The sequence below is a fragment of the Pistacia vera genome, unplaced genomic scaffold (assembly GCF_008641045.1).
Source record: "Pistacia vera cultivar Batoury unplaced genomic scaffold, PisVer_v2 Contig1144, whole genome shotgun sequence".
NCBI classification, from domain to species: Eukaryota; Viridiplantae; Streptophyta; class Magnoliopsida; order Sapindales; family Anacardiaceae; genus Pistacia; species Pistacia vera.
In genome coordinates this window covers 181,189-192,509 of record NW_022195187.1, presented here as the reverse complement: position 1 = coordinate 192,509, position 11,321 = coordinate 181,189, and the positions used below count along the sequence as shown (strand labels likewise).

The window sequence follows — 11,321 nt, the reverse complement described above, 5'->3', positions numbered from 1 at the left end:
TCTTGGTTCCATATCCATTATTTTACTAACATCTAATACTAATCCTCGCTTATGAGAGGTTGATTATATATAATATATGTTTTTTATTTTAATTTATATATTTAAAACTCAAATTAAATATTTTACAATTTATACATTTTATCCAGATAGATAAATGTAAAAAGGTTAATAAGTTTTAAATTAAAAGTCTAATCCTTATGAAAAAAGTATTTTAAAACCAATGGGAATAGGTTTCCCACCCTAATTGCCATTAGAAATTGACAAGACCAATCAGCGTCTAAGTAAATTGTTTTCTTGAGAAACAAGAAGACAATTAAAAACAGGTTATATAAACCCAACCTGACCTCTGGTCCTTCATCTATTTACTCTCTCCCTTTTCTCTAAAATATCTCTCCCGATCTGTATTGTCTTTCTCATTCTCTGAGCGACAATGACTCATCCGGCTGAATCCTCTAACGCGTGAGTCTACTCTCCAACTCACAACCCTTTTTTCCGTTTCATTCTTCTTCTGATTGATTGATTGNTTTAAATTACATCCTATAACTCCAAATTAATTATTAAAAAATAATTTAAAGTTAAAACCATTATATTAATCTGGTGTGTGTTTTCTTTTTTTTACTTACAACAAGGACGTATTTAATTATAATTGAAACACCATGTTGAGCACAATGGTACCAAAACGCTAAAGTTTTTTTTATCTAAAAACATGAAACTAAATGGGATTATTATAACTTATTTAATATAATTAATGGACTAAATAGTAATTCCATTAATATAATTATGAGATTCTTATCTTTTTTGTTATTAGGAGTGTCCGAGCTAACTTACGCGCACCTCGACTGGTCCCCCAACCTCGAACAAAGGTTTTGAAATAAGACAAACCCTGCAGTCCGTGACCGACAATATTTAATAACCGTTCTTATGATTCGAACCTGAAACTACTGGGAGAGCAAAACCCTTAACCCGAAGCCTTTAAGACTCAGCCAACCCATTCTTGGTTCCATATCCATTATTTTACTAACATCTAATACTAATCCTCGCTTATGAGAGGTTGATTATATATAATATATGTTTTTTATTTTAATTTATATATTTAAAACTCAAATTAAATATTTTACAATTTATACATTTTATCCAGATAGATAAATGTAAAAAGGTTAATAAGTTTTAAATTAAAAGTCTAATCCTTATGAAAAAAGTATTTTAAAACCAATGGGAATAGGTTTCCCACCCTAATTGCCATTAGAAATTGACAAGACCAATCAGCGTCTAAGTAAATTGTTTTCTTGAGAAACAAGAAGACAATTAAAAACAGGTTATATAAACCCAACCTGACCTCTGGTCCTTCATCTATTTACTCTCTCCCTTTTCTCTAAAATATCTCTCCCGATCTGTATTGTCTTTCTCATTCTCTGAGCGACAATGACTCATCCGGCTGAATCCTCTAACGCGTGAGTCTACTCTCCAACTCACAACCCTTTTTTCCGTTTCATTCTTCTTCTGATTGATTGATTGTTTGATTGATTTTTCTTATGGATTTTTACAGGAGTTCGGGGAAGAAGGACTTCTCCACGGCGATTTTGGAGAGGAAAAAATCGCCTAATCGGCTGGTCGTTGACGAGGCGGTTAACGATGACAACTCCGTCGTCGCTTTGCATCCTGATACCATGGAAAAGCTCCAGCTTTTCCGCGGCGACACCATTCTCATCAAAGTACGATTTCTCTCTTCTCGAATTTTAAATTTATGTTTGTATTTATTAGGTTAGATTTTTTTTTGTTTTTTTTTTTTTTTTGTTCAGATGTAGGTTTTATTTAAGCTTTATTATTATTATTATTTTGTTATTTGGTCGAATCATTAATACTAATTTTTTAGGATCAGGTCTTTTATTTTAATTTTGTAAGTTTATGTTAGAAAGACTAGGTCTGTTGACTAGGCTCTCATCCTCAATTTTATTACAGGAATTTTAGGGTTGTATCTTACATTGTATCTGATTTTGTTGATTAAGTTACTTACATCTTGTGATTTGGCTTTTAGGGAAAGAAACGAAAAGATACAATCTGCATTGCTCTTGCTGACGATACATGTGAACAGCCTAAAATCAGGATGAACAAGGTTGTTAGATCCAATCTTAGGGTTCGACTTGGGGATGTTGTCTCTGTGCACCAGTGCCCAGATGTTAAGTATGGCAAGCGTGTTCACATTCTTCCTATTGATGATACCATTGAAGGAGTTACTGGGAATCTGTTTGACGCTTTCTTGAAACGTGAGTTTTTACTCTCTCATGTAATTAAGTTTTGCATTCATTTGATTAAAAAGAAAAGAATCTGTTTAATCTTGTTTTGTGTGGTTTTTCTGCAGCTTATTTCTTGGAGTCTTATCGCCCTGTGAGGAAAGGAGATTTCTTCCTTGTTAGAGGTGGAATGAGGAGTGTTGAATTCAAGGTCATTGAAACTGATCCTGGGGAATACTGTGTTGTTGCTCCAGACACTGAAATTTTCTGTGAGGGGGAACCTGTGAAGAGGGAAGATGAGGATAGGTTGGATGAAGTCGGTTATGATGACGTTGGTGGTGTTCGAAAGCAGATGGCTCAGATTCGTGAGTTAGTGGAGCTTCCATTAAGGCATCCTCAGCTCTTTAAATCAATTGGTGTGAAGCCACCAAAGGGGATCTTACTTTATGGACCCCCAGGTTCTGGAAAGACTTTGATAGCCAGAGCTGTCGCTAATGAAACTGGTGCTTTCTTCTTTTGTATTAATGGGCCAGAAATTATGTCCAAATTGGCTGGAGAGAGTGAAAGTAATCTCAGGAAGGCATTTGAAGAAGCGGAGAAGAATGCTCCATCTATAATCTTTATTGATGAGATTGATTCCATTGCTCCCAAGCGAGAGAAGACAAATGGTGAAGTTGAAAGACGTATTGTTTCACAGCTTTTAACTCTTATGGATGGGCTTAAATCCCGAGCCCATGTTATTGTTATGGGGGCTACTAATCGCCCAAATAGTATTGACCCTGCTTTGAGGAGGTTTGGTAGATTTGATAGGGAGATAGACATTGGTGTTCCAGATGAAGTTGGGCGCCTTGAAGTTCTCCGCATCCATACGAAGAACATGAAGCTGTCTGATGAAGTAAGTTGCATTTGTTCTCTTTACTTTTAGAAAGGTGCAACTTACTTTAGAAAGTAAGTTGTATGCAGTTTCTGTAAACTAGTAAACCAGTGAACTATATTAAGAATTTGATTGGTTAAATGGTGATTCTAAATACCAGTTGAACACAGTTCCGATGTATCAGTTGTTAAGCCATTATATGAACTCAGCATTATTTTTTTGGGGGTCAAAGTTTCACCATATCATCTAGTTCCTTGTTGCTGAAAATGGGTTCTTCCCTTTACAGGTTGATCTAGAGAGGATTGCTAAAGATACTCATGGGTATGTCGGTGCTGACCTTGCTGCTCTGTGTACCGAAGCTGCATTGCAATGCATCAGAGAGAAAATGGACGTGATTGATTTGGAGGATGAAACTATTGATGCAGAGATACTTAATTCTATGGCTGTTACAAATGAGCACTTCCAAACTGCACTTGGAACTAGCAACCCTTCTGCTTTGCGTGAAACTGTGAGTAACTTTCTGGGGATGCTTATCATGATTTGGCTTAGTATTGTTTCTGTGTTGAAGTAGATAATTTTTTATAGTTGCCTTGTGGATAAATATTTGCCACTGTGATTTAATTGTTTGTTTTTGGCTGACAGGTTGTTGAAGTTCCCAATTGCAGCTGGGAGGACATTGGAGGCCTTGAAAATGTTAAGCGTGAGCTTCAAGAGGTAATAATCATTATTCAATACTGGATTAAGACATATTTGAGGATGTTTTCAGTTTTCTATGCTCCAGAAACATGTTTTCAAGAATGAGATTCAATATAAATTATTAAGTTTCTATAGTTTTCTTAAAAATACTAGAAGCATGAATTTTTGTGGTTGTATCATAGCTGCGAATAAGATCATGGTTTTTACCTTAATTCAAGTGATTAAGATTTATATCAAGCAAAAAAAAAACACGTGATTCTATATGATTTTTCTAAAATATTTAATATGTAGATACATATTTGTTGTTTAAAATAAGAATATCACGTGTGGTATCCTTACATATTTTTTTTCCAACTTTTAGCTAAGAGTTTATTTTTTATTGCTTTACAGACTGTTCAATATCCTGTGGAGCATCCAGAGAAGTTTGAGAAATTTGGCATGTCACCCTCAAAAGGTGTCCTTTTCTATGGTCCCCCGGGGTGTGGGAAAACTCTACTTGCAAAGGCAATTGCAAATGAATGCCAAGCAAATTTCATCAGCATTAAAGGCCCTGAACTGCTCACTATGTGGTTTGGTGAGAGTGAAGCCAATGTTCGGGAAATATTTGACAAGGCTCGACAATCTGCACCATGTGTTCTTTTCTTCGATGAGCTTGACTCTATTGCAACTCAGGTGAATTCTTTGTTTCATCATTATTTTACTTTTCAGATTTAGATGTGCATCTACTTTTTTCTTAGTAAAATTTAAGTTTAGATCTATATCTTTGGAAGAAATCATGACCAGTAATTATTTTTGTATAGCAAAACCCTTGGACTAATTCAAATGAAATGTTGGAATGCATTAACCCCTATGGTGCTTTTGTTTTGCATGTCTTCCCATGTTTTTTTGATCAGTTCTAATTAAAAAATTTCTGTCAATGTTGCCAGAGGGGAAGCAGTGTCGGGGATGCCGGTGGTGCTGCTGATCGAGTTTTGAATCAACTCCTTACTGAAATGGATGGCATGTCAGCTAAGAAGACAGTTTTCATTATTGGGGCCACAAATAGACCTGACATCATTGACCCAGCACTTTTGCGTCCAGGTCGTCTTGACCAGTTAATTTATATTCCTCTACCAGATGAGGATTCACGCCATCAGATCTTCAAAGCCTGTTTGAGAAAGTCACCAGTCTCAAAAGATGTTGATATTAGAGCATTAGCAAAGTATACTCAGGGCTTCAGTGGGGCAGATATTACTGAGATATGCCAGCGAGCTTGCAAGTATGCCATTAGAGAGAACATAGAGAAGGTATGCCTCTGCACTTGTTGTTTGCTTTGTATAAAGTTATGGAACATGGTGTGAATGTATAATATTTCATTGCAAATAACTTTACAAAATGTTTTACATTACTAAAGGATATTGAGAAGGAGAGAAGAAGAAGGGACAATCCTGAAGCTATGGATGAGGATGTCGAGGACGAAGTGCCAGAGATTAAGGCTGCTCATTTTGAAGAGTCCATGAAGTTTGCTCGCAGGAGTGTCAGTGATGCTGATATCCGCAAATATCAGGCATTTGCTCAAACCTTGCAGCAGTCTAGGGGTTTCGGAAGTGAATTCCGGTTTTCTGAGGCTGGAACAGGGGCTACTACTGGATCTGATCCATTCTCCACTTCTGCTGGTGGGGCGGATGACGATGATTTGTATAGTTAGGTTTTATTCACTTGTTCAAGTGTCCCGCCAAAGAAATTTCCTTATGTATGTGACATTTGTCTTAAGCTATTTCATTTACCACAAGATATGGAACTTGTAGGTTCTTTCATCATGGGACTAGGTTTACCAGTTAGTGTTATTTCATTTGCTACATTTAACATTCAGTTTCCAATTGTCAAATTGTTATTTGTTTTTATTTATGGATTAAACTGACAATGAAAAATTAGAAGTTCATGACGCTTTTCCTGTTGTTTGCAAAGTATTTTATGTTTTACTGGTTGAGTTTCCACATCCCTTATTTTGAACTAGATTGCATGGCCATGAGCTTCATGTGATTATAAGTTTCCTTGCCATACGGATACGGTGTTATTCAAGTGGGAATATATATATATATATATGGGTTAGGTTTAATAGTATCTCGTTTTCAGTATAAATTTAGTCACAATTAATAGAACTAGGTTTATAAATTTCAAAATAATGATTTCAATTTTAAAGAAAGTTGGCTAGCTAAATTTCTGTGAATTCCAATAAGATTTAGGTTACTCTGTTTTCTTCATTAACTCAGTCTCTAGAATTGGGTGAAATAGTTGCCAAAATTGCAAAGGGATATAGCTGAGCAATGAGGCCAGTTGGGTTAATAAATTAGTTAAGAGTTCACATGCTTTACATGGAAGGAGGGGAGGCTATTTATGAGACTTCTTGTCAAAACGGTGATAGCTCAGAAAGGTTAGATGACCCAAATTTTTTGAATGACATTGAACGGTGTAAGGTGAGCCGTGAGTTAGTCGATGCTGATCCCAGTACTCTAAATAGGTTCACTTGATTCCGAATTCAAAAACATTAATAATAATGATCTTCACGTGCGGATTGTAACATAAATAATACCTTCTTCTGAAAAAAAAAAAAATGGTTGACATCGTGCTGCATTGAATACTAAAACTACATTGAACCTTATATTAAAATAAATTATAGAAGTCTAGTTCCAACAAAACTCCGGTTTCTGGCTCATGTCAACATAACATATTTGATGTATGTAGCTAATTACATGATACAGAGATATGCATTGAGGGAAGAGAAAGAATAAACATTGAAACAACAGTTATTAGTAACAAAACCATCTTATTTATATATATATATATATATATAAACTAGTTCTATTCTGCCATACAAGCATACAATAATTTTGTTTTCCACACGTAGAAACTCCATCAGTCATCACAAAATTAATTAATTTGTTCTCCATTCCAAAAACATACTTCACCTCTCATTCCTCAACAGGCTGATATATTATAATATAGAACCCGAAGAGAAGTTAAACCAATTTCCATCATCAACTTGGAAACCATATACAAAATATTTAACTTAATTAATTTGGTCTTCAATGTTTCCTGGGGCTTACTTTATTAGGACACCCACCAAAAACTCGAGAATTCACATAGCGGCTTGGAGCTGATGCATGCCTATACCCTTTTGGCAAGCAATTTTTCACTTCTTTCCCGTTAAAAACCCGGTTCTTGGTCGTTGATAGAGGCTTCACTTTCACGTAATCTTCCGATAGAGGCCTCATGGTGCTCGGAACACTCGACGGAATGCTACGTCCAGCCATGGAAACTTGCCAAGAACTCAACAATAACAGGACATAGAATATTATCATAATGTAAAAGCTGCTTGTGGTAGACATAATGATATTGTTGGTGGAAGCTGTAATATGTTTTTGAGTTTGGGTTTGGGTTTGAGAAGGGAGGGGCGGGGCGGGGGTTTTATGGGAGAGTTTGAGTTGAGGTGAAATCAAAAAGGGACTTAAATAAGCTCGTGAGTAGCTGAAAAGTAAAGCAGATATGAATGAATATGACAACAGCTCATAGCAAAAGAGCATTATATCTTTGGAGGTGTGGTGGTGACTGGTGAGGTGGGTGCTCTTTTTTATTACCACGAAACAGGTGACGATGCCCGTGAGTTGCACTAAATCTCTTCCATTTACGCTTCAAATTTCTGCGTATTAATATCTGTTACTTGTAATTTTCACTTATTGATATATGCTCATGTCTTGGTCAGTAATTAAGCTGGTTGATAATGTTCATCTCCCAGTTGGCGGTCTTTATAGCAGTTGGCTCGAATTTGTTTTCAAATTCAAAGTGATTTACTCAACAAAAACCATTTAATACATACAGTTTCAGGATATTTCAAACAAGCTAGCGTCGACACTGCCTCTTTAATGTGAGTTAAGATGGTGGAGACATATATTGCTTATAGCTTAATATACATTGATATTCCATTAATTGAATTACATAGAGTAAGCCACCGTTTACCAGCAATAATAATGAAGATAATTAAAATTTTGTCAACAAGTTTGTTGGTGAAGTATATATATTATATATAAAGCTGAGAAAGTTTGGGGTTGAGAGAGCATATTTATATCTATTAATTAATTAACTACCGCATAAAAAAAATAGTAACAACTTGAATATATCGTTAAATCACACAAAACTGTGAAGCAGAAAAGTAAAAAGGATAATCAGTTTACTGTGGTTCATTTTTAATTAAAGGAACTATGTCCAACATTAAAGATGAAAAAGTTTTATTGAGTTTTCAGGAATTTGGAGCAATATAAGAATAATAGTGTCAGCAGCTCACTCAAACTCTCCTTTTTCGCAATATTTCTCACTTAGGTTTTTCACTATTAAAACACATATATAAAACGAGCAATAGTAAACTTAATCACATTTGGGTTAAAGTGTTCCATTTCCAAATATTTACAAACCAATTTCAAACCCATATATAAAATGAGCAATAATAAACCTAATCACATTTGAGCAAGACCCTGAAGTATGTCAACGTCCTTCGATAATTCGTCAATCCTGTATAAAAGTATGAACCACATCCAACACCGATGAATGACAACCATCTATAAAGCTTTCTTAATTTATCATTTTTTTTGAAAGAAAATTTCTTCTATTCCACATATCATTTTACCTGTTGTGTCTTAATTTTCATTCAAGAATTTGCAAACTGTAACATTACTACTTTTCACAGAACTTCATTAAATAAGTTATATTTAATTTTAGTTTAAATTTTTTTATATTTGTACGTGCAGACTTATAGAAGTGTGGCAATATTCTATTCGATACTGGTATTTAATGAGCAGTAAAAATGGTTATTGCGGAGGTGGCACCGGCCTTAAATGAGTTTAAAGTCTTGGTCTAATATTTATTGTTATTGAAGCATTTCATTTGATATGAGCTTGGAGATCCTGTCTCCTAATTTCAAGTATGAAACTCGTAACACCAATTATTATGCTGCTGTAGTCTTTTATTTATGTTGCAACTTTAACTCTTTAAATAATAATAAAATATATCGATTTACTTTTATCATGATCTTATATCATGATCCTTAGAAAAACGCAATAAACTTGAAGTTTTGTTACATTTTCAAATCAAATATAGAATATTGAAATTACAATTCACTGCATATACCATGATTTGAGAACCCGNAGTAAACTTAATCACATTTGGGTTAAAGTGTTCCATTTCCAAATATTTACAAACCAATTTCAAACCCATATATAAAATGAGCAATAATAAACCTAATCACATTTGAGCAAGACCCTGAAGTATGTCAACGTCCTTCGATAATTCGTCAATCCTGTATAAAAGTATGAACCACATCCAACACAGATGAATGACAATCATCTATAAAGCTTTCTTAATTTATCATTTTTTTTGAAAGAAAATTTCTTCTATTCCACATATCATTTTACCTGTTGTGTCTTAATTTTCATACAAGAATTTGCAAACTGTAACATTACTACTTTTCACAGAACTTCATTAAATAAGTTATATTTAATTTTAGTTTAAATTTTTTTATATTTGTACGTGCAGACTTATAGAAGTGTGGCAATATTCTATTCGATACTGGTATTTAATGAGCAGTAAAAATGGTTATTGCGGAGGTGGCACCGGCCTTAAATGAGTTTAAAGTCTTGGTCTAATATTTATTGTTATTGAAGCATTTCATTTGATATGAGCTTGGAGATCCTGTCTCCTAATTTCAAGTATGAAACTCGTAACACCAATTATTATGCTGCTGTAGTCTTTTATTTATGTTGCAACTTTAACTCTTTAAATAATAATAAAATATATCGATTTACTTTTATCATGATCTTATATCATGATCCTTAGAAAAACGCAATAAACTTGAAGTTTTGTTACATTTTCAAATCAAATATAGAATATTGAAATTACAATTCACTGCATATACCATGATTTGAGAACCCGAAGATGTGTTATTACAAATGTTATAAAATATTTGAGTAATACTATGTCACAACTCAATCTTACAATCTTCTTTTATAATTTCAATAAGATATTTGATTTGACAACTGTCGATCACGTTAGCTCTCATCACACCCAAGACATTAAATGATTTTGACTAGACACTAATAATTGTTTCTTAAGGACAAACGACCGATTCTTTATAAGGAGTGACAGTTCCTTATGAATGAATGATCATTCCTTCGAAAAAATGGCAATTCCTTATGAACGAATGATCATTCCTTATGGATGTTTCTTATGATCATTCCTTCATAAGGAATGATTGTTTTTTTATTAATAAAACAATAATTTTTTATTAATAAAACAATAATTTTTTATTAATGAACAATCGGTTTGTCTTTAAGGAATGACTATTCGTCTCTAATTAAGGAACGATCGTTCACGTTTAGTTAAAATTGTCAATTGATATAGTAGTGTTAACTTTACTGTTACGTTAAAGTTGTAAGAGAAAATTGTGAGATTAGGTTGCAAACCTAATATTTTTGGAATCACTAATGAAAGAGAAGAGAAAAGGACCCCATTGGTAACGTATCTCATCTTTCCATAAAGCGTCCTGGCAATTGGTAAAATATTGTTGGGGGAAAATTCAATAATCCTGGCCACTTTCATACTATCATTTTAAAACTTTCATAAAGATTACTTAATAATCTTGGCTGTGGCCCTTCTATTTAGTTGGGTTTTATCAATTTTAGAACAAGTAGGCAAGTGATTGCAACCACTAGCTTGATTGAATTATCAACAAATCTAATAATACATTGAATAGGTACTAAATGCATATAAATGAAAAGTAAATAAAGGGACTTAATTGTTGGATGGAAATTTTATTAGGGATACTTTGTAATTATTGTGTATTCACATAAAAAAGTTTACCTTTCACCAATAGTTCACTAACTTGCTAATTCTTTGGCAGGTACAGAAGCTCTATAATGAGCCTCAACAGATTACATAACTTTGCTCAAGTGTTAGATAGGAAAGTGCAAAAAGAACATAAAAGGATGATAACTGAAAAAGGCCCAAAAAATGACAATGGGGAAGCGTAAAATGAATTGAGCAGCCTAAGATTTTGATTGTCAATAATGAGGAAGAAGTTTTCGTAAAGGCTAAAAGTATATGGATATTGCAGTTCTCATAATAGGCCGGTGAAAACTTATTTCAATGCGATTAATATGCTATGTCAACATTGATTGCGCCCCATTTGTTTTTTTTTTTTTTTTCTTTCATTTATTGTATTATGGGTTTGCTTGCAGATTGGGCAGATCTGAACATCTGATTCTGGGTTGTATCATAAATTTGACATATTTATTACAAAGTAACTTAAATCCTTTATTTAATGGAGTGAACTAACGGTGGTTTTCAAACTAAAATTTTCACCTAAAAGATTTACTTGAACTAAGTTTTACAGTTGTAAATGCAACCACAGACTCAATAGATGATGATTTATATGCCAATGAGAAAAAACAAAGAAAAGAGAGGTTGGAGACAAAGGGTGTGGACCCTTTTTT

General features: G+C 33.8%; 1 protein-coding gene across 1 annotated transcript; it reads left to right on the top strand.

Annotated features, from left to right (window-relative positions):
* The first annotated feature begins 1,319 nt into the window (after window positions 1–1,319).
* On the top strand, window positions 1,320–5,725 carry LOC116144978 (cell division cycle protein 48 homolog). The gene is made up of 9 exons (XM_031430437.1): window positions 1,320–1,451; window positions 1,547–1,712; window positions 2,036–2,264; window positions 2,360–3,126; window positions 3,392–3,613; window positions 3,748–3,819; window positions 4,192–4,473; window positions 4,728–5,087; window positions 5,195–5,725. The coding sequence occupies exons 1-9, from the start codon at window positions 1,423–1,425 to the stop codon at window positions 5,486–5,488; spliced, it is 2,421 nt and encodes an 806-aa protein (XP_031286297.1). The 5' UTR covers window positions 1,320–1,422; the 3' UTR covers window positions 5,489–5,725.
* Window positions 5,726–11,321: the final 5,596 nt, after the last annotated feature.

Bases quoted from the DNA above. Each gene is read 5' to 3' on its own strand.
- LOC116144978 (XM_031430437.1), top strand. From the start codon at position 1,423: ATGACTCATCCGGCTGAATCCTCTAACGC. The intron at 2,265-2,359 runs GTGAGTTTTTAC...GTTTTTCTGCAG, and splicing joins GTTTGACGCTTTCTTGAAAC to CTTATTTCTTGGAGTCTTAT. The intron at 3,820-4,191 runs GTAATAATCATT...ATTGCTTTACAG, and splicing joins TTAAGCGTGAGCTTCAAGAG to ACTGTTCAATATCCTGTGGA.